Source organism: Trichosurus vulpecula, chromosome 9, assembly GCF_011100635.1.
Source record: "Trichosurus vulpecula isolate mTriVul1 chromosome 9, mTriVul1.pri, whole genome shotgun sequence".
NCBI classification, from domain to species: Eukaryota; Metazoa; Chordata; class Mammalia; order Diprotodontia; family Phalangeridae; genus Trichosurus; species Trichosurus vulpecula.
In genome coordinates, this window is record NC_050581.1 from 178,914,717 (window position 1) to 178,940,654 (window position 25,938).

General features: G+C 47.9%; 1 protein-coding gene across 1 annotated transcript in view; it reads right to left on the reverse strand.

Annotated features, from left to right (window-relative positions):
- Positions 1 to 4,556: 4,556 nt before the first annotated feature.
- ATXN7 (ataxin 7) overlaps positions 4,557 to 25,938 on the reverse strand; it is a 115,393-nt gene continuing 94,011 nt past the window's right edge. Inside the window, exons 7-11 of the mRNA XM_036738281.1 lie at positions 20,338 to 20,615; positions 15,135 to 15,333; positions 14,729 to 14,850; positions 10,891 to 11,920; positions 4,557 to 8,699 (exon numbers count right to left, since the gene is read on the reverse strand). Of these exons, the coding sequence (XP_036594176.1) occupies positions 8,682 to 8,699; positions 10,891 to 11,920; positions 14,729 to 14,850; positions 15,135 to 15,333; positions 20,338 to 20,615 (1,647 nt within the window). The 3' untranslated portion in view covers positions 4,557 to 8,681. The remainder of the gene's footprint in view (positions 8,700 to 10,890; positions 11,921 to 14,728; positions 14,851 to 15,134; positions 15,334 to 20,337; positions 20,616 to 25,938) is intronic.

A 25,938-nucleotide genomic window follows, 5' to 3' on the forward strand; every position in this document is an offset into this window, starting at 1 on the left:
GAGGCCCCTGATCCAGCGCTTGGGGGCAGCCTGCTATGAACACTGACCTTTATTTTGGCTGTGGGTGAAATACTGCTCCAACTCCATGAAACTTGTTGGTCAAATAAGATTGTATTGCATAACTACCCTGTGGAGGGGGGTTTGATCTTGTTATGAAAAATGTGTGAATAATCAAGTATCTTAGAAGTTGAATTCTGGCATCATATACTGGGGCAAATACTTAGCTAGACATGATCATTTCTATCTCAAGGTCTGGGGAGCAGTGTGGTATGAGGTGGGGAGGGCAAGGGACAAGGACACCTTGATTCCTCATATGTTGTAATCACCGCTGCAAGATCCCCATGAAACAAGGCTATTAGGAGTTTGAAACTACCTTAAAAAGTATCCTATGGTTAAAAACCTTCCTAAGTTTCCACTCGGCCTGGGGTGCATTTAAACATTTTTTTTAATTGAGAAGACTTTTAACACTATGTTAAGTGGTGTTGATGTGGCAAGTTCCTTGATGGAGGGAAAACTGGGTTAATCAAGAGGACTGACATTTCTTAGGAAACTGAATTCTATCTAATGGACTGGTTTAGGTCTGACCTAGACTGATGATTTATTAGGGCCAAGCATCCTCTGCCCAGAGGGAATGGTGTGCTCCTTGAGAAGTTTGGGGGGTGGACGGGCTCTTAAGGCAGCTGAGGTCTAGGACCTGGAGTCAAGACTAGCTGGGTGAGCCGCTGTTGGTTCTTCTGCAAACGGAGGGTGGCATCTACCGACCAGGGGTGGCAGAAGGTCTGAATGAGATAACCTGTACAGTGAGCACTGACAGCCGAGATGCAGGAGGATGAGCCGAGCTCAACAGAAGTAATAGAATCTCAGTGTCTAGGTCTGAAAGCCACAACAAATCATAGGAAGAGGAGACAAAGGGGACAGGACCCTACAAGTGTGCTGTAGCTATGGAGTTAGTCCAGTGGGCAGCCTGTATACAGCCTGGTTTACAGCCCTGGGCATACCAGGGGGCCTGTGGGGATGTCAGCAATAATCAATCACGTGATGGCTCTGTACCAAATTGTGAAAAAGCTTTGCTTAGGGCCCACTTCTACTGTGGAGTGGTTACACGCAGTGAACTACCTCAGAATGCTACATTTTGCCCACCCAAAGCAGCTGTGACTTACCTTAGGGCTGGGCATTTCCCAACCCAAAGGTGTATTTCCTGAAGCATCATGATGGAGGGTTAACTGCTGGTGGGTAATAACTTCCCTAGGAATTTTGCCGGGTAGCAAACAGACTCAAGGAGACAGGCCTTTAATCCATCTGGGCTGGCTGGCTGGGAGCTGTGACTTCCCTTACCTGTGCCCTTGCAGCTGCAGGGTCTTCAAGCAACAAGAAGCTGGCCTCAGTGACCACTTCCTCTGGTTTCTCAGCAGCTGCCATTAATACAAAGATGTGTCCTCCCTGCCTGGAGCTCATTCCCACACAGCAACACTTCTCTCCCTAAGCCCCGGTCGGCACCACTGCTTTTCTCTGTATAAAGCCCTCCCTGATTGTCCCCTGCACATTTCCTTCCCCTGAGTCTGTTGGCCTTTTTTAGTCCACAAGCCTGACACTACAACATCCTTTAAATCGACAAGTTCTCCAGGGTCTGGACATGCCCACGCCCAGTGCTACACAGCACTTGTAAACCATTGGTCCAGTGGATGACCAGCGGGACATTCCCCCGAGTTGGTAGTTGGTGGACCTGAGTGCATGCTGTGTGTCTGAGCACAGGTGTGCACTGCAGATAGGAGAACATTCCAGTCACTTACCTGCTTCTTAGACCACTGAGGAGGGCTCTGTCCCAGGGAGTGACAGGAAGGTTAACAGTGAGACCCTCTGAACCCACGCCCTGCTCTCCAGGCAGGGCTACAGCTGCCTGCTTCCTCTTGGCCGCCCCAAGTCCTCATATGGGGGGGGGGGGCGTGCAACACTGCAGATAGTGGGGCTGAACTTGCCCAGCCTCTAGCACTGACCCGCTACCCCGACTTTTTCTTTCACTAGACGACGTTGCCCTTTAGCAATCGAGGAAAACCGAAGTACACACCCCTCACTTTCTCAGGGCTCTACATTCATTTTCTAGTTTTAATTAAAAGGAGCTCTTCCTAATATGAGAACGATTTTATCAGTGATACAGCTTTGTACTAAGTAATATCAGCTTCATTTAAATTTGTCTTTAATACCATTAAGCTACAAGTGGGCCATTTCTATTAAACCTCTGAATTGAAAAACGAAAATCACTTGATTTTTCTCAAATATTTTACTTTTCCTTATTCTGAAAAGGTCATAAATTAGAAATAAGGCTTCTGAGTCATAACCTAATGAAATCAAAATGAAAAAAAATTATTCTAACATAATCTAGTTTCTACCTACTACAACAACGCAGATCAATTTTAATCTTCAGGTTTAAGACACTGCCCATTAGAAGGCAGAAGTCACAATACACAGGAAGGATAAAGCATCAACATTAAGCTGAAATCTAAGCCTTTTTAATGTATTACCATCACAGTGGCCTATTAAAAATAGAATGATTTTGAAAATTTCACTATGAACTCCCAAACTTCTTTAATCTTGTTTCTATGAAGCGACTACCAATTTTACATACTTGGGTATTCTCTTTAGAAAATTAAACCCAGCACAGTCTCTCTCCAAAGTCTCGGGTACCTTTCTGCCATGCAAAGTCGAACGGGTAGCGAGGAATAGCTGCAAAGTAAATGTCTGCCTCTAGACAACTCTGATAGATTGTTCTTCCTGTCATTTGGAAAAGGATAAAACTATTCATCGAGTAAGGCCTTTCCAAATGAGCACTATTCATTTAGTGTACAAACAAAACATGTTTCTGGGTGCCCCTTGCCTTCTCAGACCCACGTAATGACTTAGTCCTGTTAGTAATGCCTTTTTTTTTTTAAAGATCAGAACTTATCTGGAAAACATTAACAAACTATTGTGAGATATTACATATAAGCCAAGAGGGATATTAGTTGTATTATTGTTTTTTCATATAAAGGGCATGACTGGTCAGAGATACTTTATTGCATTGAGATATTAAAAATATTGCTTGCAATAGATAGACCCAATTGACTAGGTTTTGAAAGTGTTTTGGTTATATAAAAGTCACGCCCTTTTCTGTCAACAACTGATCATTGGTCAATTAAATCTATGCTTCTACCTCAAAGTCCAACTCTAGTAGATTCCTATCTGCTTATCAGGTTTGGGGCTGAAAATTGTGCTTGACATATTTGCAACAAAATTTGGTTTATGCTTTTAAGAATGGAAAAAAAAGGCCGTTTCTCAATGCTTTCGGCCTATAGGTCTTTGGTCTTCAATCACGATATTATGCACACTGTGGCTTAGTTTTTCAAATTAATCTTAGACAAGAGCCTTTCCCAGATATATATTTAACACACTTCTGAACTAAGCTATCTCTACCTGCTGACTCAAGAGATTCCTCTACCTGGCATATACCCCAAGGAGACCACAGATGGAAACAAAGTCCATGTATATGCACCAAAATACAGCAAAGCTTTTTGTGACAGCAAAGAAATGTAAACAACAAAGATGGCACCCAGTGATAGGGGAATGGTTAAACTGGTGTGTGAACATAATGGAACATGATTACGCTGCGAGAAACGAGAATGATGATGAATCTGAGAATCCTGGGGAAACTCGGACACATCAATCACAGAATGAAGTCAGCAGTCGAAATCACAGTCCACACAATGACTCCAACAAGGTAAATGTAAAGAACAGCCAGCTTCAAAGGGAGAGAAAAGGAACAGGCCCAAGCTACCCAAAAGGAGCCTGGCCCCAGTAAAGCCACCTCCCACCCATCCCGCTTTTTCAAAGACCAGGCTGCTTTGCTGATGGTTTTCATTCTTCGTTTTATGGGATGGCTCCCTGGGAGGGGGGAAAACAAAGGATGTGGGGGACTTTTGGATGATATCAATGAAAACTTATTTTAAAAAACATACATGTCCCACTCCAACCAAATGGTTTAGGTCTCTATTAAGCCTGATTTTGTGTAGCTGCTTCTGCAACTCCTGAATTCACAGCAGTAGCAGTCTGATTCCATGATTTTGGGTAGAATTTATTTACAGGTAGTCATCTGAAGCACTTTAAGTAAGAAGTCAAGGTCTGCTGAGCCTAGGCTAACAAGCAAATCCAAGGAGGAAAAGGGAAGAGGAGCTGTTCGTGAAGACTGCTGCAAATCTCCAATCACTGACTGCACACAGATTTCACATGAGGACTGAGCTAACTTTCTCAGCCTATCCCACCCCCAGTTTCTTTTGCAAAAACTGAGGGGGTGAAAAATTGAAACTACAATCAGGTAAGGCATGCTCAGGCAAAGCTTTTCAAATAGATTTTTCTATATGAAAATGCCCTTAAAAGTATTCAGCAGGAAACTGACGCACTGCTATGCCTTTGTGGTTGAGACTGAAGAAAGCCCCATTCGGATTGAAAGACTCCTTTGAAAAGTATGTGTGTAATGTTATAATGAAGGAGAAACATGTAAAATGTATTTCATGTAACCAACCTTGTTTATTAAGAAGTCCTCATTTTATTGCCTGGTTTAGTAACAGGTTTGTTCCACAAACTAATTTTTCATAAAGCAAAGCACAACTTTTTCTTATAAATAGTATAAATTATTTTATTTACAGAAACTTGTTACAAAACAAATAGACTATATATTTCTTTTCTTTTAAATATCCAAAGTAATTTTCTATCCCATGACATTTGTTCATGTACTATACAGCAGCCAACCCAAAGTCCAGCTGAGATGCTCTTCATCTTGTGTACAAATTATCACACTAGTCACACACTTGACACCGGAGATTGCTTTTAGAACCAGGCTCAAAACAGAGCAAGATGCTTTCCAGGCCCTACATTCACATCGACAGCGCGTAGTGCTCATTTTAAATGATCTGAAAATGTAACAGGTTTTGCACAAAAGGTAAAAATGATTATTCTCTGCTAAACAGCAAACCCTTAACAATCATGTGTAGCCCAACTCTTTCCTGGAGGCAGAAGGAGAGACAGCAGGGAAGGCCCTTGGCAAGAGAACTCTTTAGAGGAAGACAGTGGCCTTCAGTTACATTTCTCAGATCATGCTTTTTTTCCTTCAATGTTCTCAGAGGTACTTCTTTTTGTTAGATTTTTGGAGTAGAAAATATTTTACATATTCTATTTTAAACTCTGCATGTTATGAGTAAATTAACAAAACAAGACGTGTCTTGTAAAACTGCTGGCTGAAAAAAGATTCCAACTCTTGGCATCGTGGGACAGTTTTATCACCCACCAGGATTGTTTCAAACCAAAATGTCTTATTTTAAAATACTTTATCCAATTACCAGCTTAGGTAATTTTTTTTAACTCCTCCCCTAAAATTTTGGAAATGATGTTAGGTGGAAAAAGCAAGCTCCAAAAAAAAAATAAAAATAAAATAAAAATATATTCAACTTAACATTCAAGTCTTTTAAAGGAGAATCTGTCTACACAGTCCAAGCTTGAAACTAGTTATATCAGGCACTTTTCAGTTTTTTTTTCCATTAGTTTTAAACCACCACATACTAGTGGCTTGCACATGCAAGCGCGCACACACACGGGCACGCACACACGCACATACACGCGTGCACACACACACAGACATCTGCACTGACAGGCATTCACAAAACAGGAACAAAGGAGAAGCAGTGTGTCACTTCACTAAATGTAGTCTTCTGGGGAATTAGGCAATTTACTAGAAGTAATGCCCAGTTAATCTCTATGAATCCACTCCCAAGACATTAAAAGGGACAGAGACTTTCACGAAACAGAGGCATCCCTTAAATTTTAGAGTAGGCAAGTTCTAGGACTATTGGCTTGGCAGTGAACCACTTCAAATTATAAAAAGGTACTTACTTTTTTATTAATTAATAAATAAATACTAGATGATCTCAATTGTACCAAAACTGGATATAAGAAAAAAAGACCTGTGCAAAAATACATATTTAAATATGTACAATCAATTTTAACAAAATATGTTTTCTGAAATAGGGATACTTCAATATTTATAATAGAACAAGAAATTCCAAAATAAAGATACAAAAGTAGGTTTTGTATTAATTCTTTGTTCATCATTGCAGCAATTTTTTTAAATAGGTTAAGAAAACTGCAGGAGTTTGTCATGAAATTCTATGGAAAGAATATAAAAATTGTCTTGGTTTTAAATTAATACCAAAATCTGTCTAGAAACAACCCAACCACTGCAAATTTGGTTTTCCAAGTTAATTTAATCCAAAAAGTACTTGTGCTACTGTTTTAAATTATCTTAATTATTTATAAGTACTAAGATAATTGTAGGAGAAAATAAAAGTTCCAAGAAAAAAACAACCCACCAGTCTACAGTGCCATAGCACTGTGTGAGTAGGTTGGTTTGTGGCATGGCTAATTTCCTAATCTGGTTGCTTTATGTACGTACTACCAGGAGACATAATGAGAATGGAATTAAAAACCCCAATCTAAAAGAAATCCAAATGATCAACACCTGCTATTCTAAATATCTACATTATTCGGAATCAGCTCTGACTTGCCATCATGTAGCCTTTTTACTTCTTTTTTCTGGAGTAACATAATCTTAGACAAATTCTATCACTTAAAACTGACTTTGTTTATTGCCATCACATTCCCTTCTTGGCTTTGAAACGGAAATCTACTCAAACCAAAAATGCCCTTGTTACGCCAAGCGTGGAGGGTGCTTGGATTCAACAAGAGGCTGTTCGGACACTCCCCCTCCTCCCCACCTACAGCTGGCTCCTGGGAGGTCATAAAATCATAGATCTAGAGCTGGCCTGAGGGACCTTGGAGGTCACCTAGTCATTCTATTGGTTTTTCCAAATAACCTAAGAAAATAGCCCCTTCTACATGTCTGTACTCTTTTATTAGCTGTCCTATTTTACCCTAAAAACATTTGGTGACTGATTGCATAATCAATGAAAAATATCCCACCCCTTTCAAGAAAATTACTATTTTACATACATTTCTCTCTAAAGTGTCTGCATAAAGGGTCTTTTGTTGTTCCACACGTGCTCAGGTCTGTATCTAATGAGTCTGGAGCAGCTGACTTTATTAGGCCAACAACCTGAGCTTTTGTTCTACCATTTGCTGGCTTCAGGGTCCCTGAAATGGTAGTTCATGACACAGGAGCAGGAAAAAGGAGGGGAGAATGCAGGATGTACAGAGGGGGGTTTTTGACTGACAGCAGCAGGGGGGATCAGCCCTCTGAGAGACACAGGTAACACTCCCCCGAGTAAGTGACGAGTGACTTCTCCAGCAGTTACATTCTGACGACGTTCAGCCCTTTAAAGATTTCACTCTGGGGGGTGGGGTGAGTGGGTGGGAAATGTCCTGGATGGATCAGAAAACCCTCTTGGGAAGGTGAAAGCACAGATCCTGGAGATCCTTGGGAGATGAACATGAATGAAAAGAAACGCTATTTAGGCAGCATGTGAAATTTTCCACTCCACGCTGCGGGCCCCAGCTCCTCCACAAAAAACCAAAAACCAACCAATTAATCATCTGTACTGACACAGAGGGGGTTTAACAAACAGGGTCAGGTCAAGCTGATGTTTAAAACTGATTTCTGTTACAGTATCTGGAGAAGGTTGAGGAGAACTCACATAACTCACCTCCAAAAACATTAAAAATATGAATGCTCATTTCTCTGGTATCCTATTAATTTCATCTTAAAAAGGCAATTTTTAGAAAATAGAACGAGGCTAGAAGGTATAATCAACCTACTTTGATATGCTGTTTCAATGTGAAGACTCTATGGAATACCCTTGTAAAAGAAATTACATTTCTTTGGAAATCTCGGCATAGGGTTTTTCCCCTACAGTGATTTTTTTTTTCATTTGGCTTTCCTCTATCAAAACTAGTTAGCATTTTTATATTCCTTTTCAGTTGCATCTTATTAAAAAAGCACATAGAATTGCTTTTGTACCATGAAAAGTATTCCTCCAAAATAGTTTATACTTGCTTTCTGGGCATCGATGGCTTAAACAACTAACTTTTTAAAAGTTAGAAACTCCTGACAGCTCCTTATCCCAAGTTACTTGCAAAAGGCTGGGCAAAAGTACGCTCTGTTTTGTTCTGCTGAGTTGGGCTACTGTCTGTCTTCCATTGCCCGAACAATAAAGCCACATTCCCTTCTGAAGGGTCACTCCCCGTACCTCCCTTGGTGTCATCCAGAGGGTGGGTGCCTAACTGCTTGTGGATGACCCCAGGGGGGCTGGCCTGGGAGGAAGAAGGAAGTCTGTGGGAAAGTTCTGCCCAAAACATCTTTTTGCCCAGCCAATCTTTATCAAAGAGTGGCAATATGATGTCTTCCTGCAAGTAAAAATCTCACAGATTTGTAGCAAGCAGTCCAGACCACTTTTAACACTGATAAAAGCAATTCTGTGGCTGAACCCGATCCAGGGTCTATTAAGGGTGTTCACTGCTACAGACATGGCTTCAGGGAATTCCTTTTTTAGAACAACAAACAGTCCAGCAGATTTCTACACCTGAGGACCACAGGAAGCTGGGAGAGACTCAAAGGCATCGTGGAGTCCAGAGTGCCAGGTGGAGGTTTGACTTGTAGTGAAAACTGTCCAGTTCTTTTCTCACTATGGTATTTATTCCAGCTGTCAGGGACGGGCCTTTGGCTTTGGAGAGAGAAGAAAGATACAAAGGGAAAGGTGAGTTAGCCAACCCGGAGCGTGTCCTTTACTATTTTACTTAACACGATTCCTAAGGTGGTGTGTGAGCATCTGGCCACGTAAACATAACAAGATGTGACCCTGCCGGCCAGAATTCCAACTGCCTTTTCCTTGGGCTGAGCAATGCCTCGAGGCTTGCTAACAATGCTTGTGCCTGACCTCAAGAAAGCTCCCATGTTTCCCTTTGCTTCTGGTCTGGGTAACAAAAGAATTTCATCTTGCTGAAGGCAAGTAGTGTACTTAGAAACTGAAGCACGGTCAAGCACAATCACAGGTGCTTGCAACCTCTCCCCCTGGCATGGCACTCAGGGGGTGGCCCTGATTTGAGCCTTCCCTGCTTGGCATGGGCACTTCATTCATGCCTGGGTTACTGCAATGCTGTCCTTGTCCTCAATTCGGCCCTGTGGGGAGGGGAGCTGGCGTGGCCTGCTTTGGGGAAAGCTTGCTCCAATGCGGAACAAAAAATGGAAACCACTCTCAGGAAGAAGGCAATAAAGAGCATTCAACAGAACTGACATTCATCTCCCTGTCAAGTTAGGGCTGGAGAAGTCAGAAGAACGCCGAGTTCAGGGGCTGAGCAGGGTGCTCCAGCTCTCTGTCTCTTCCACATGGCATCAGCTAAAACTGTGAGGCTGGAATCTGGTTGGCAGAAAGATGCTCAAAGCCAAAATACAGGTCGTTCCCTCAGAGGAGCCTGGCCTCAGAGTGAGGAGATGGCTCTGACCCAGCTTGTCCAAGTGCGTGAGCCAGGAACACACCTCTGCGGGGGCACTCTGGGGCTCTGGCTACTGTTTCTGAGTTTGGATGCACCTGATTTTTATATTCATTACTAATGGTGACCAGAAAACTCAAGAATGCTTCTTTTTGGGGGGTGTCCCATCAGCTTGGCCCCCCTCCCCAAAGAAATACAACAAAATCCGTCAAACGTGTATAGAACAGTTCTCTGAGAACAGAAGAAGAGATGGATGACGGTTAGTGAAAGTTGAAAACAAATGAAATCAATTATTTCTCTCTTCTTCAGAATTCTGTGTGAGCTCCAAGAGCTCACTGATAAAACTGGAATGGAGGAACATGGATCCAGGGCTGCCTGGTGTTCTCTTTTAAAACACAAACAAACCAAAGGCCCAAACTCATCACTAAGTGAATGACCAACATGAAGCGACTAAAGAAAGGGCCTCCAACTTTCAATCAGGGGAATGCTGATTTGTGAATGGGCTGAGGTAGCACCCTGATGAGTGAAACGGGAAGGCGGAGAGTGATGGAGGCCAAGAGCCTCCCTGGGAAGGAGGCTAACAGCCAAGTGGTGGAAGGACAAAGCCCCTCTCCAGACCAGGGGCAGGGCTGCCATGCTGAAACCAAGGGCCGTTTCTTATCAGTGGCTGACAAACGTAGCTTTCTTTTTTAACGCGTTAAATCAAGCATGGGTTAGTTCTGATGCATGCTTGTCAGCCACCCTGAAAAAGCTGTCAATTGAAAGATGTGAAATATTTATTTGCAAACCTGGCTGGGGGGAAGAAACATAAACCTTAAAAAAAAAATATTAGCCATCTTTAAAAATAAAATCATTTCTTTCTAATTCAGTCTAGTTCCCATTTGGGTATCTTCAGTGTGTTTGGTTGAGACAGACAATGGAATGGGCACTAGTTTCTTCCTGAATAGTGGCAGATGACAGAGGCATGGGTCAAACTACTCACTGGCTACTGAGGGGCCTCTGCCTTCACTCCTCCCCCAAGTCTGGTTACGGCCCAGCTGCTTCCAGACCCTCCCTCCTTAGGCCCACCTTCCAAGTTTAGCAGGGACAAACAGTTAGGCCCAGGGCAGAGTGCTACACAGTCACAAATAGATTTTTCTTTTAAAAGCACCATGATCTATACCAAGGATTCTTCTCCTGGAGTCTATGAACTTTTAAAAAAAATATTTTGATGACTATATTCCAATACAATTGGTTTCCTCTGCCATCCCATGCATTTCATTTTATGCATTTAAAAACTTCGTTCTGAGAAGTCCACAGGCTCCTTGAGACACTGCCCAAGGGGCCCAGGACACAAACAAGGTAAAGAACCGCTGATGTGTACCAAGCTATCGGCTACTGGACAATGAGAGGAGGCGACTGCGCTTGGCCGTGGAGCTCTCTTACCTGAGGAAGAAGAGAGTTGTTTGCCAGCCCTTGTGTCCCTGGGAGTGGGCCAGGGTGCTTGGTGTGAACGCTGTTCATGGATGGCAGTTTGGCAACCTTGCCGGACTGGCTGCTGTGGTGGATGGCGCTGGAGCCTGGGGCACCCTTTCTCTTCTTCCCTAGGAGTTTGTCGAGAGGGGGATGGGAGTGGGAAAAGCCGCCATGCGAATTAGCAGCCATCATCAGCTCGCTGGACTGATGGACAAACGGGCCCAAGGAAAGAGTGGAATCGCCGCTGTTCACCATCACGCTCATCCTCTTGATGGATTCCGAGGGGCTCCCCATCAGGGGACCCCTCCCTGATTGGTTGTGCCTTATGCCCACAGAATTGGCTTTATTAGTCAGACAGTTGAGGCTGATGCTATGGGACGATGTCATTGGGGAAGGATAAACGGTCCCAGAGTTTCCAGAGTTAACCACACAATTTTTCCTAAAAGAGTCTGTGGAATGAGGAGAAGAAGAGGAGGAAGAGGAGGAGGAGGAAGAGGAGGAGGAAGAGGAGGAGGAGGAAGAGGAGGAGGAGGAAGAAGAGGAGGAAGAGTGTGTGAACAGTGGGGAAATGTTTTTGCGTTTCTTTCCTGAGCTGCCGCTGCTGCTGATACTGTTACAGTTCGTGCTGTTAGCAGGAGACTCCTTAGGCTTCAAAGATTTGTTGGATTTCAGTTTCTGAGGTTTCCCAGACACGGGGGAAGGTACTGAGGAAAGCACGGAAGGGGCCAAAGGGGACAAAGAGGACACCTGTCGGGCCTGAATGCCGCACGCAGGGTCCACGGCCCCCAGAGCAGCCGGGGGGGCGTTGAGTGTTGTTCCATGGGCTGGTACAGACTTGCTGTTCAGAGGGATGCAGGAGGGCGAAATCAACACTGGTGATGGTGACACTGTGGAGGAAACAGAACCCGGGGGGCTTATGCCATAGGGCGACAGGGGCACAGAATTTGTCCTCTGGGGAACACGAACAGATGCCAAATTACTAGGTGCTGGAGGGATTTTCCTAGAAAGAGAATAAAAGGCAATAGGAGAACAGTGTCTTTGGAAGACTGACTCCCCCCTACATGAATCCGGGACACCTTTAAACTCTGACCCACTGAAGGAACCCTCGGAGGAGGAATCCTAACTGTGGACAGGTTCCAAACTCCCGCCCCATCGCCCACCGTCCACTGTGTCCTCATCAGGTCCTCCCCCGGAGCACACGGATGTCTCAAATCTCCTATTATTTCCAGCTGGGGAGAGTGTATCAATAACTGTTCACAAAGAAACAAGAGGGAAAGAACCTCTTCAAACTAAAGCAGAGCAAGAGCCTGAACTTGTGCTTGTAAGCGAGAGTTCAAGGCCTGCTCTGCCGCTGACTGTGCCTCACCAGTCCCTCGATCTTCTGGGGTCGGTTCCAAGGCTGGACTAAACCCCCTCACCTCCTCTAAGCCTCTCCCGATGTTCCCCCACAGCCAACGATTCCTCCTCTCCTAGTGATTTTATATTTACTCCACATATATGCTAAAACATGTGCTTACTTGTCTCTCCTATTAGGAAAGTATCTGCTTGAAAGCAAGGATAATATGAATGCGTAGTAAACTGACCATGCACGATGCTGGGGCCAACTAGCTCAAGTTAAACACATCCTTCCTTTTTGTTCTGGAACAGTAACTGACCAAAGTGGGAAATGGTGGCTACTCTCCGTGGGGGGCATCTTACAGAACTACGGGGGGCTGGAAAGGGGGACGCTCGGTCTGTGGCACCAAACACAAAATATCTGTAGCGCTAAAGAGGACCCAGGTGGGCTGGCCAAGACGTTTCACTCTCAGGTCCTTTCCAACTTGAATGTTAGGTCTCCATGTAGCTGGTCGTTAAACCAGAGAATAGCTGGTTTGCTACGGTAATCACTCTCACTCTCTCTCTCTCTCTCTCTCTCTCTCTCTCTGAAATCTCATTCTGAACCAGTCCTCCTGTTTTTGTGCAGTGCTCAAAAAAAGGCCACCAGGGGGCTCCAAAAGAGACCCACAGGTTCCCAGAGCATCTTTGCCTAGGAGAATTCTCCGGCAAATTGGAAATGTGATTCTACAGGGAAACCTAGGTCCTTCATGGAGTCCCTCCTTGAAACAGCACTGGATTGGGAGCCAAGGCCCCGAGTTCTCCTCCTGGTCCCACCAAGACTGAGTGTGGGCTCCGTTCTCAGCCCCCTCACTCATTGCCCGGGCGATCCTGGGCCCTCTCTCTGGGCCTCAGATTCCTCACTCGCCAAACACACTTGGGTGAGGGATGCTGACACTCCCTTAGGGTTCCCAGTGTCACCCTCCTCTCTGCTTCAGCTTCCTTCTCTGTAAACTAAGTGCTCCCCAATAAACAGACGCAACACAGACTGCGGGCTCTCTAAAAGCACGCCTGTTCTTCCTTCTTTAGCCTTTAGCACCGCGCATGGCACGCAGCAGGTGCTAAATAAATGCTGGCTGACAGACCGATTCATCAAATCACAGGACTGAAAACTCTCGATGCTCCAAGGTTACGCCCCCTCACCTTCAGAGGAGTACCATTCCATTTTTTGTTGCTGCTTGTTTTCAATCAACTTCTACAGCTGTTCTTAGGTGTTAACAATCCTCACCTTCATGTCTATGTCTAACCCAAATCCTTCCTCTTCATCTCTAAAGATAACGACACCACTAGGCTCTAGCAGGCTGCCCTATGAATACCTGACCAAAGTTGATATATGACAAAGAAAGGCATTTTTGGATGGGCCCAGAAGCACTGGAGCCAACAGGCTCTGCCATGCGGCTTTCAGGATTTTCCATGAGCATCTGAAAAGATTCCACTTGATCACAAAAGTAAAGCTTTGGTCCTCATGGTCAGGGCAGGCACAGGGGATGGCTGCTTATTTCTTAGGAGTGCCCTTTGCGTTCTCTCACCTGTCACAGAACAACGGACTGGAGCTGAAGGGGCCACCAATTTCTTCAAGGACTTAATGATATCCCACTTTCTTTAATGCCTGCACTTCTCAGAGAGAACATGTCTACAAGAAAAACTGACTGGAAATGAAACCATCTTCAGGTGGGCAAATCAGCATACATACTCAATGCTGGCTAGACTTTCCAAGGTCCCTTCAAACTCCAGATCCTATGAAGGACCAATTAAAACTAGTAAAAATAAAACCAACACACTATAAACCAGCTTAAAGTCTCAGTGGGTAGGGAGAATAAACAAGAAATGGAGACTGGGTGGGTCTGAGGGGGGTGGATGTGGAGCCCCTCAGGACTTCCTCAATTAATTCCACTAATCCTAAATGAATGATGTCAGCACTTCACAAGGAGCGCGAGTCCTTCACAAGTAATGCCAAGAAGCGGGAGCTGAATGCCAGACTCTGGTCAGGCGGCCATGGGTTTTCAAAATGACAGCTATACTGCTTTATTACCTTGGCCCTTCCTGACTTTTTCTTCCTGACTTGTGCCTGGTAAGAGGCATAATCTCTTAAGGCTTAGGAGCAAAAACAAAGAGAACCAACAACGTACTTTCTCATTGACTCTGAGAAAGGGTCTCTTAGGGTGTGGGTGTTGCAGCTCAACTATGGTCTGGGACTATCTGTGGGTTACAGGGAACTCTGGCCATCACAAAGTCCCTTAGCACAGATAACGAGTGGGCTATGGCTCCAAGAAAACCTACTTCTCAAGGATATATTAAACTTGTCACCTGAAATTTCATGAAAACATTAAGTAAATTAGACTCAGGACAAAGAAAGAAAATGAAAACAAACAAAACCTGAGGAGAAGCCCTCCACCCTTTCCCTCCTAAGGAATGGAAAGAAAAAGGCACTCACTTCCACATCTGGGAATTAAGATGCTTGTCCACCATGAAGTTAAGGGCACATCGGATATGGTTCCACCTCTTATCAAAAACAAAATAGCCCCTTCCAATCTGTCGACTACCAAATGTGCAAAACTGAAAGAGAGAGAAGACAATGAAAGCTTTCTGACTGCTCCAACAGAGGAACGTGTGTGTTTAATTTCCTTAGTAGCGGAGCTAATCCTTAAAGACTGCTCTTAACTCCTATGGCCATATGCTAGCTACGAGGCTGTTGAAAAGTGTCCTGACCCCCAGCTTCTGCACTGCTGGAGCCTTGGTTGGTCCGTGTGGCCCAGGCTGTGGCAGGTCATGCTTCCAACATCCCCTGACCCTCCAGTGTCTCGCCCCTGCCACAAGGGCTGGACGGACTCAGAACTTACGGACGCTGGCTGAGGGTGATGGGCTGAATAATGACAATCCAGTTTTTCCACAGATTCTTCCTTCTCATCGCCTTCTCCCTCGTCACTGGATCCCCGAGATGCTGGCTCAGTCGAAGGCAGGGGAGGGTGCGGAGACTCATTAGCGGCAGGAGAATCGGAGGGTGCATTCCCACTGGGTGGGGCCAGGAAGCCTGGAGGCCTAGAGGGGCAGACAAGGCACTCCCAGGGACTGTGGGACATGGCTGTGCCTCCTCTCCTCCACCTGACTCTGGCACTGCCAAGTGCCCAAGCCCCTCGCCCTGTCAGGGCCCCCAGCCCTGAGAATACCATGTCTGTGAGGCCTGGCTCCATACAGCGGAGCTGCTGCCAGTTGGGGATGGTGAGCCTTCCATCCACAGATCATAAGCACGGGACTGCCCAGGCCCCCTATTTCCAGTCTCTCTCCTCTCCCACCCTCAAAAGAGCTGCCAAAGGAAGCCTCCTGATGGCAAAGTCTGACCTGCCTCAATGAAAGGCAAACCGATCAGCTCTGTCCCTGTCCCTCCACACGTTCTACAACCCCACTGAAGAGTATCCACCTCCTCCTTGTCTAGAATCCTCCCCCTCTTTCCTTCTAAGTATCTGAGAACCCCTGCTGTCCTGGGGGGGCTCAGCTCAGGGGCTGCATCCCCTCCCTGATCCCCACCCAAATCATGCCTCGGCTCCCATCTCCACCCCAGGGGGTGTGAGCTTCTGGGGAGCATGAATCTTCCTCGTCTGTGTATACCCCTGCAAGTCTGGCACTTAGTAATCTTGCAGAATTGAAATAGATACAATTTCAACAACCTGTAAATCATGTCTGGGTGGCTAAACAAAGAATGAACTATGGATGTAACAGAGACATAGACAGACATATCTATACACAGGTGTCTCTTTCTGCTTCTCTGGAAGTCTGAGTGTGAATCTAAGAAGGGCCACATGCTCTGACCCCTCTGGGAAGGACGTGTCACCAGGCAAGGCCAGGAAGGGGTAGATGACGATAGTACAGAGCACCTCCTACGCAGAACATCCAGAGGCTGGAGAGTGCTTTCCCAGCATCGCTGAGTCTGCCTTGTCACGGACTCTGTCCCACCAGGGATGGTGGCCACGGGATGGAGATGGCTTTGTCAGCCACAGCTCCTCTCCACGACCATCTCCCAAGTCCCTCAGGGGTCAGGTCTGACCTGCCTCTGGGAGGAGCCTCACCCTTTTCCTCCCCACCCCAATGCAATCACAGACCCTGGAAGCACAGAAGCCACATCCACCACTATTTAGAACTCTCTGGGAAAACAGGAAGAGATCAGTAATTTGGCCAGGTGACTGGCCAAGCAGGCGTTCTCCTGGCTCAGCTGACCTCCTCTTGATGCTGCCAGAAGCCTCTGGGCCTCATTTGGGACTGAGCGCAAGCACCCACTCACCTTCTCGCTGACCCCTTCTTAGGGGGGGCAGTCAGCACCTCCCTGCCTGGCTGGCTTGGAGCAGAATGACCCTCATCTGAGTAAGGTAGGCTCCCCTGGTGGGGGCCACATGTGGAAGCTGTGTCTAGGGCTGCCCCATGTCACCACACCCCCAGAGCCTTCCGTCACTGAGTGCCCAAGGAAGCCAGGGCTTCCATGGCCACTCCCATCTCTAGGGACCTCAACAGGTGTAAGGAAACTGACTAGCAGGCCACGTCCTGCCCCGGCCCTGGCTCCTCCCACTTCTCTCAGTGGACCTAGTGAGGTGGGGCTCCAGTCTTGGTCATCTCAGAACCTAGTGCCACCACTGGATCTCTTCTTCCTCAGGTCACTGACCCGCTTAAGAAAACCATGCCTCAAGCGGTTTGTCACCACAAAGGTCCCCAGAGCCAGTGTCCCCCGAGCCCCAACCCCAGGACCAGAGCTGCTAAGACTTTGTCCCAGTTGGGGGCATTAGACAGCAGCCTCCATGGGATGCCAAACATATGCTTTAGCCCATCCCAGATGTGTGCATCATCCCTTGTCCTCTGGGGATTAGACAAAGGAGTTAGTTTAGTCAGACCCCTAGGACCTAGGTCCCAGCTCCCTGCTGGCTCAAGCCCTTCCTTCCCTAGTGCTTGAAAAGACAGGCCCATCACAGAACTACAGGAATCCCGGTAACGTTGCCCATCTTACATCCAGCCAGCGCCGAGTCCCTGGGATTCAGCTCTGCCATCTGTGGAGAGAGAAGCCCACTGCCCCCTCTCTCGTCCCCATCCCTGCTGGCCTCTGCACTCTCTTCCCATCCCATTCTAGGCTCTGGAGCTCTGACTCTACTGGCAACAGGACCCTCGGCTCTTTTCATCTTCTTGAGCTCCAGAAACTGGGCTTCCTCCTTAGCACGCTAGCACTGGCCCTCCTCTCCCCAAGACTGGGTGGCCCGACAGAGACTGGACCAGGAGTAGATGTAATGGTGTCCTCTCCTCTGCTCTCAGGTCCCTCCCTCTGTTCCAAACAGTGGCTCCAGATCCTCGCTGGCCTCGGAGGCCCCCCCGCCCCTCCCGGATGACAATACAATAAACATGCTGGTGATGTCTCCGCTGATGCACAGACCTCCTGGATCAGTAGTCGCCTCCACTCTGATGACCCACGTTTATTTACACACATCCTCACCCCCTCCTCCAGTCCTTCGTCCCGTCCTGTTCTTCCAGCCATCAGGCCCACTCCATCTGCTCTCCTCCCTTAACCCCAGAGGTGACTCTAGATCCTGACGCCTTCACGTCCCTGGCTGTCCTGACCCTAGTCACACCAGGCCAACGCCCCATCCTGGGTCACTCCCTACATTTGCTGGAGAAAGTTACCCACTGTGCTGTCAACTAGCAGTGGGGCTGAGCTAAGAGCTGCTGACACACAAGTCCTGGGGCCATGACGTTGGCCAGTATCTCCTGGAGCCTACCCCATCGTGGCACTGCCCAGAGGCTTTTCAGGCTGATTCTCTTCCTTCTGACCTTATCCCACTCCTCCCCAAGCCCTCGGTCTACACTGCCTCCATTTTCTCCTCTTCCTCTCAATTGGAGCTCATCCCACTGGCCAGTCTTCCTCTTTCACCTTTCATCTCACTGCATTGACTTGTCTTCTCCCTAGTGCCCACCTTGGTGCATACCTGGCTCTCTCAGTTCTTAAAAAGCCTTTTACTTGCCTCTGGCATCCTCCAGCTTTTCTTCTCTAGATCTGAGGAGAGCTGAAGCACTAGCCCAGGGCACCTGTGCTTGCTCCCGTGTGACCCACGGCTCAGCCTCTCGCCACCTGCTCCCCACTCGGCTCACACCGCTCTCTCCAGATGAGCCAGTTTTCTCAGCCTTCATTTTTCTTGACTGCCCTAAAGCTCTGGACACTGTTGGCCATTTGCCCTTCCCACGGCACCACGGGGCACAGCTCCCTCCCGGTTCTCCTGTACACTCTGACGGCTCCGGCTCCCTCGCTGGGTAATCACGCATTTCCTTCTTCCTCACTCTGTATGTCCCCCACTTCTCTTTTCTCTCTCTACCTCTGCAGCGATTTCCTGTGGTCTCCTAGGTCCACTAGGAGCTCAACACAGACTACTAAATCTCTGTACTCAGCCCAAATCTCTTTCCTGAGTGCTAGCCTAGCGATGCCCACCACCTCTGCCCACATGTCCGACAAACACGCACAAATCCGAACTCTCCAAACTCCCCCTGAATGTACACTTTCCTCCAACCGGGCCCCGATGTTTGCAGCTGGTCACCTCATCCCTCTCTTCCGCCGGTGTGTAACCGCAGAGTCCCCCTTGTCTTCCCTTTCTGATTAGGCACCGTCCTCTGCACATCTCCCAGCCTCAGGAGCCCGGACCATTCCTCCAGCCTCTTCCTCCTTGCCTCCCTCCTTCTACCCATCCTGCACAGAATAACTTCATATCTCTAAGACATAAGTCTGACCAGGTCATTCCCCTCAGTCCACTCCCTATGTTAGGACAAACAGAAACTCTTCAGTCTGACGTTCAAAGCGTTTCCCAATCTGGTGACCCCCCCTTCTATACGCTCTAACGTGCCAGACAAAACGGCCTATCCCACCACATTTCCTCAGCTGCCCCTGTGCCTTTGGATATTGCTTCCCCTCCCCCCGAGGCTGCCATGCCTGGATTCTCCAAAAATTTTGTTCAGATGCCACAGCTAAAGCAGAGCCTTTACCCTCCCACCCCCAACTCTCTCCAGGGTGAATCTGCTCAAGCACATCTTGTCTTCAAGATGTGCTTCAAGACTTCAGGGCCTTGCATCGTGCATGACACGCGGTAGGTGCTTATGAAAACGTCTACACACGTGGCCCGTGTACCACATAGTGAATCTGGAGGCAGTCGGTGCGCTCCACACAGAGAGAGCTCTTCCTTACTACAAGGGAAACACCAATCTCTCAATCTCTTTCTTTTTCTCCAGAGCTTGAATACAAAGTCCTCAGATCAACAGGGCTAAATATATGTCTGTGTATGAACATACGTACGTTTGCATGTATTTATATGAATGCGTACATACATACTACACAGACCTGTGCCTATGTCTGTCTCGGTATCTACGTTTATGTATACACAAATGTAACAAGCAGACAAAATCATGTTTTCATTGTTGAAATTCCAGGGACACTTCCCCAGGCTCAGTCCTGAATGAAGGGGAAAAATGTGTGTGACGGTTTAGATGCCGTAAAAATAAAACCATCCTCCCCTCAGTGTCTAGATACACGTGGGGGTAGGTGGGGGAGGAGGGAAGAGAGAAAATAGCTGAGGGGATCGCTGCATGTGACCAGTGATGTATCTCGCAGATTCTTAATGTTAAGTTGCTAGAGGAGCCATGTGAAATATGCTTTTGTCTGCCATACTGCAGGAAATACCCTAAGCTCCAAGCGGTGATTAACTGGCCTGGCTCAGACATTCTCCCACAGTGAGTAATGGCTTATTGAACAAGAAACCAAGAATTTCATTTACTTCACTGCTCACTGCTTGGAATTATCCGGTAATAAGGCCTCTTCCAAACTTAAATATTGGGTTAATCAACTTCTCCAAAATCTTGCAGTCCAATCATTGCATTAGAAATTAACTCATCACCCCAAAGATACGGTCGTGGTGTACACCCAGATCCCAACACGGGCAGGAATTTAACACTACGAGTCTCAGCACCAAACTATCGGCTAGATCTAAGTCTGGGGAGCAACGCTTTCCAAAGGGCGAGGACGTTACTGACCTTGGAAGACTGGGGTTGTGAGGTCTGGGTTTATTAGATACTAAAGGCTTTGACTCTGCAGGAATCACTCCGTGAGAGTTTTGGTGCAGTTCCGGTGATGTTTTAGAAGGGGAGGCGTGTGGTTCCCTGAGAGGTGGGATCTGCTGCTGCGGCAGCTGCTGCTGATCGGGATGGCGGAGCAGCTCTTTTTCCCTGCTTTTGTTTTTGTGCTCAGCTAACAACACATCGAAGCGTTTTCTGCGACCCTGGACAGCCCTCCGCTGGGTCAAGGAATGTGTCTGCAAGGCAAACAGAACAGAAGCTTTCCTAAGAGTGTGGCAGAGGGCCCTCGGGGCTTTGAGCGCAGCCCCCAGCCAGAGTCCAAATCCCAGACGTCGGAGCGCAGGGCAGGTCAGGGCTGCCCCACCTCTGACAAGCTAAAGCATGACCCCCAAGAGGACGCTCTTGTCCTCTCCTGTGAAAGGGAGACTTCATTCAAGGGCTACACTTCCGTTATGGAAATACGATGTGGTTTTCAGCAAGGTTCAAGAAAAAACAGGAGCCAGTAAGTGTGTTGTTGTGTGGGTGAGGAGGAAGAGGGCCGTATCCCTGGTGTGAGCCCACAAAGGCCTGCCCTGCTCTCAGTCCACTCTCTGGGGGTCAAAGGAAAAACACTTCTTTGGAGCACGGTTAAAGTTTAGGGTTTGTTTTTTTAATTAGTTCAGGCAATAAAACACCTTGGGACAATCCTGTCTTAGTTAAGTGCCAAACTCTAAACAACCCAAGCCCACTCTTCCCCAGGAACACATCATGCCTTGGAGCAGGACATCAACAGTAAAGACAAGGAGAAGGGGCAAAGCCCATCAGTAAGGACAGAAGGGAAGTGAGGAGGGAGCAAAGGAAAGCACCTCTCCCCGGGCGGGTGGGGGAGTGACACCTGGCTGGACAACCAGGACACTGAGAAAAGAAGAGCCGAGCCCAGATATCACTTTGTGGCTCATGTGAGGCTCACGTGAGTGGATGCTGCCAACGGACAGAGCCGGACAGGGCGGGTTATTCTGCTATACAAGGAACCCTCCTACCGAAGCAGGGCAACCCCTTCTCTGAGAGCTCGAGTATCTGCGAGCTGTCTAGACCAGTGCACCAAAAGGCAAAGGGCCTACCCAGGGTCAAAGAGACAGCATGTGCCAGGTAGTCTTGACTCTCCTTCCACCAAAATGTCAATTACTATCCACCCAAAATGGCCCATTTCTTAAAGGCCCTTCTCAATGCAATGCACAGTCACCTACAGGCAATGGGCCATGCAACCCCGCCCCTGGAAAGATGGTAAGAAATTGCTTAGATAACCTCGAGCTGACGGAGTTTGTCCATCCGTACGTTCACGGGGGCTGACAGTGAAGGAGGGTGGCCTACATTCAGAACTGACCACAACAAGGAGAAGACCTCCTGGAAAACTGCACAAGGAGGTCAATGGTTCCAAGCAGCTTATCCAACCAAAGACTCACTTTGTGAAAACAAAGCTCTTTCTTTGATATTATATGGCTGGGAACAAGAGAATGTCACCATCTCAGAAGCACCAAGATTTCAGGTGGCAGAGGGGTAAGAGAAATGGATATGTGGTGGGAGTAAGAAGGCCGTGGAAAGGAGGCAGGCAAGGCATCGTGAAGGAACCCTGTGATTACAAACAGAACTGGGCAGGGCACAGATCAAGCACGCTGCCCCGCTACCCATTAAAAGCATGGGAACAAAGGGCCCAGAACAATGGGAAATTACGGAAGGAAGGCCGATGGAAAGACACGGACAGTGGTGGTCCAGGAGGAGAAGGCGTGGGCGGCAGCCTCCCAGCAGGGAGGCCGCAGCTCCACCAGGGCAGATCAGAGGGTCTCAGTGACCAGCTAGTCCAATGGAGACCTGGACTGACCCTCCCCACCACATACCCGCATCCCGAAGCCCTCTCTGAGGAGCCCATCCCACCTCTGGACAGCATGGCCAGAAGGCCTTACTTTTCATCAAGCCCCAATCTGCCTCTTTGCCACTTCTACCCACTGCAAACAACAGAGGCGAGGGGGGCACAGGGGAAGGAACAGGCATTTATAAGTGCCTCCTCTGGGTCAGGCCCTGGGCTGAGTGCTTTACCGACATCAATTCTGATCCTCACAACAAACCTGGGAGGCGGGGGCTATGATTATCTTCATTTCACACTGAGGAAACTGAGGCGTGTAGCAGTTAAGTGACTTGCCCAGGGTCACATAGTTAGTAAGTGTCTGAGGCTAGTTTTGATCTCTTGGGCTCTATCCACTGCACCACCCAGCTGCCTCTAGGTGAGAGACTTTCAGATCCTCCAGATCTTCCAAGACGGTTACCAGCCCGATTTCCCACGCTCACCTGCTTCTTTCCAAAATCAACACTGCACTTTTTCAGCCCACGTCACGAGGCTTAACACTCTCATTCTCCCACCCTGCACATTCTGCACTTTTCTACACCCTCCCTAAAAGGCAGCACTTGGGACTGACCATGATACTCCCCATGTGGCCCGACCAGGGCTGAGTGAAGCAGCGCCTCCACTGCGTGCTTACTTCTGGAGGCCACGCTTCCCTTAACAGCCTGGAGGACGCCAGCCTTATCTCTCTGGTTTGCCCCATGACTCCTGCTGGGGTCACTAACACCCAGACCACTTTCAAATGACTCATCTAGCCATGCATCCGGGAAGCTGATTTTTGAACCTGAGTGTAAGTGTTAGTCCTGACGACCCCTACCGAATTTCACTCCAGTGCTCCAGCTGGTTAAGATCTTCCCAAATCCTGCCTCTGTTTTCCCAGGTGAGCTCCCATCCCAACTATAGGGAATCTGCCAATCTCAGAAGGCTGCCACTGCGGCCTCCACCCAAGTCACAAAGGACGAGTGGGGTAGGACTTGGTGGTATGATGAAGAGACCAGTCTAGACACTGTTTGGAGTCGTGGACTCGCTGGGCCGTGGTGTTTCTGGAAGGCCCTTTCTCATCACTCCCCTCAGCTGCAGGGCCCTTTCTAATTCTAGATATGCCTCTGTATGCGTGTGCTCTCCTTGTGAGAATGAAACAGAAGTGGGCTCATTTGTGTCTTTGTGCCCCCAGCATCTAACAAATATTTGCCTGGTGTTCGGCAGGCACTAAAGTGTTTGTTGATGGACCTGGATTTTATTTCGCTTGTGGATTTTAAGCTCACACGTCCCAAGGTTACTCTGATGAAGATCTCCCCCTCCTTCCAGACGGATCCAAGCAGGGAGGATTCCATTCTTTGCCTCTGGATCATTCCACGAGGTGCAGATCCATCCATGTTTCCTATACTGCCCAGCCCATGCTGCCATCCTCCCGACAAGAATGCAGCGAGATCTGATCAGGCACCTGGCTAAAGGCAAGGCCGACCCCTCGAGCCGAGGAGGATGCCTGTCAAAGCACAAAGGTTTGTCCAGCGGGCCCCACTCTCGCCGAGCACGGGCAGAGGCTTCCCCTCCAAGTCTTTAGTAACCGTCTCTCTAGTGGGTTCAAGAACAGCTTCCGAATTCGGCTTGTTTTCTTTTTTGTAAAAATCAGAATCGAAGCTCACAGATTTAAAGCTGGAAAAGACCTCGGAGGCCGCTGAATCCAATGACCTCATTTCACAGGTGAAGAAAGTGGAGTCCAGGGAGGTGAATAAGTAAGTCACCTCCCTCAGGGCCCAGACTTAATGAGGCAAGATCGGAACTCAGGTTCTCCTTACTCCAAGCCCAAAGCTCCATCTCTCTAGCACAAGCCACAAAGTCCTGTGGCATCTCTCCCCTATTTCTAAGATCCCTACCGGGTGCTCCATAGTCACACTTGCCAGTGCTTTCATTCCTCAGGTAACACAGTTCATCTGGGCCCTGCCACTCATGAAGCACAGCCGGTACTCGGTGGCTACGGCCTGACTTATCTTGGATCAGCCATTTTTGTTCTGTCCTTTCGGTCCTGAAATTCTTCTTGGCAGAGGAAAGAGGTGCCAGGCTGAGCCACAAGCGGTTCTGCCTCTTTGCCCCGCCCCCCCCCCGGGTTTATCTCGTTCCCCCTGAGCAGTCATCCCATGGGGATCCCTCTCTTCTCCTGGATGAAGTCCTGAAAAAGTGTAAGCCCCCGAAGGCAGGGGCTGTTCCACTTTTGTCCTTGTAAGCCAGGCACCCTTGACCCCTTCTGAGCTTCAGCAACCATCAGAAATAAATGCCACCTTCCGCTGAACAGGATGACTGCTATAGAATGCAAGACCACCCAGTGCACTCCTCTCATGTGACTGAGGAGGATGAGAAGGAAGGGGAGGGGGAGGGGGAGTCCAGTCCCACAGGAAGGAAGGGGCAGAGCTGAGCTTGCGCATCTGTCTTCTGACTCCAAATCTAGCCCTCTTTTCATGGCAAAGAGAAACCTGGCACTCTTCACAGGTTTGCGCCACACCTTTCACGGTAGATCCTCTGTTGTCCATCCTTGCTTTCAGACGTTGGACAGCTTCAAAAATGTTAAGTTACTTCATGAGTTCCCAGGTTAATCCCCACTGACAATCACCCTCTTTCTTCATGGAGATGGTTTCCTTTCAAGGCCTCATCATTTTATTCCTCAGGGATCCCTGCGAATATCTTCATCCCTCCCCAAATCGAGGGTCCCTGCACACTCTCCCAGATTCCCTCAGCTCCTGGATCACAAACCTAAGATGAAGCCATGGCTGCCTCCTTGCCTCCCCACAAGGTGCACATCATTCCTGCCCTGACAACCACCTTCTCCTTGGTGTGAGAACCAGATCCACAGCAGAACTTTGCCTGGTGGCTTCCTCCACATCTTAAGGATGAGGCTGTTTCTAAAGCAAGTTAAGAAAGGCTGAGCCCCTTTCCTCACCTCCTAAATGAAGTACCCTCCAGGTCTGTGACCCATCACATCTCTGTACCACAATCAAGGAATGTCTCCTGAACTCATTTAAGGAGCTCGTGCTGTCCAGGTAGCCTGTTGTAGGCTCTGGACACAAAAGCATTTCTGCTGCTGCCTCCACTGAACTCTGCCCCAAGCACTCACCACCAAGCCTCCCCAAAGTTACCTGAGAGCAAAAGAGTGAGACAGATGTGTGGTTTGAAGTCAACGGGCAGAGAGCACACGGGCCCTGGGCCACAAAGTGAGAAAAGTGATGTGACCGTCCAAATACATTCCATGTTGTTTGCCTTTCACATTCCAATTAAAAATGCCAAATAATCATGACAAGGCATGGATGAATTAGGCTAAAGTTTTTATTTTCAAATACATCTAAATTGAATAATTTTCTAACATTCATTTAAAATCCAACTGCAGCCCATTATAATCCAGCGACCTGTCCAAAGGTTAACTTGTTCCATTCCTCCTAATTTACCTCATGGCATGAGTCGCTGAGGTTCAAGATTTTGGTGTCAACTTCCACACCTCCCTCTACTGTGTGTTGTCCCCCATGACCCAACTGTTATGGAGCTATGTGGATTTTGTATTTAGAACATCTTTCATGTCCTCCTTCCTCCTCTACACCAACACCCCTCTAGTGCAGGCCCTCATTGCCTCGTCCCTCTACTACCGAAACAGCCTGCCAACTAGCCTCTTGACCTCCCCTCTCTTGCTTTCCCAG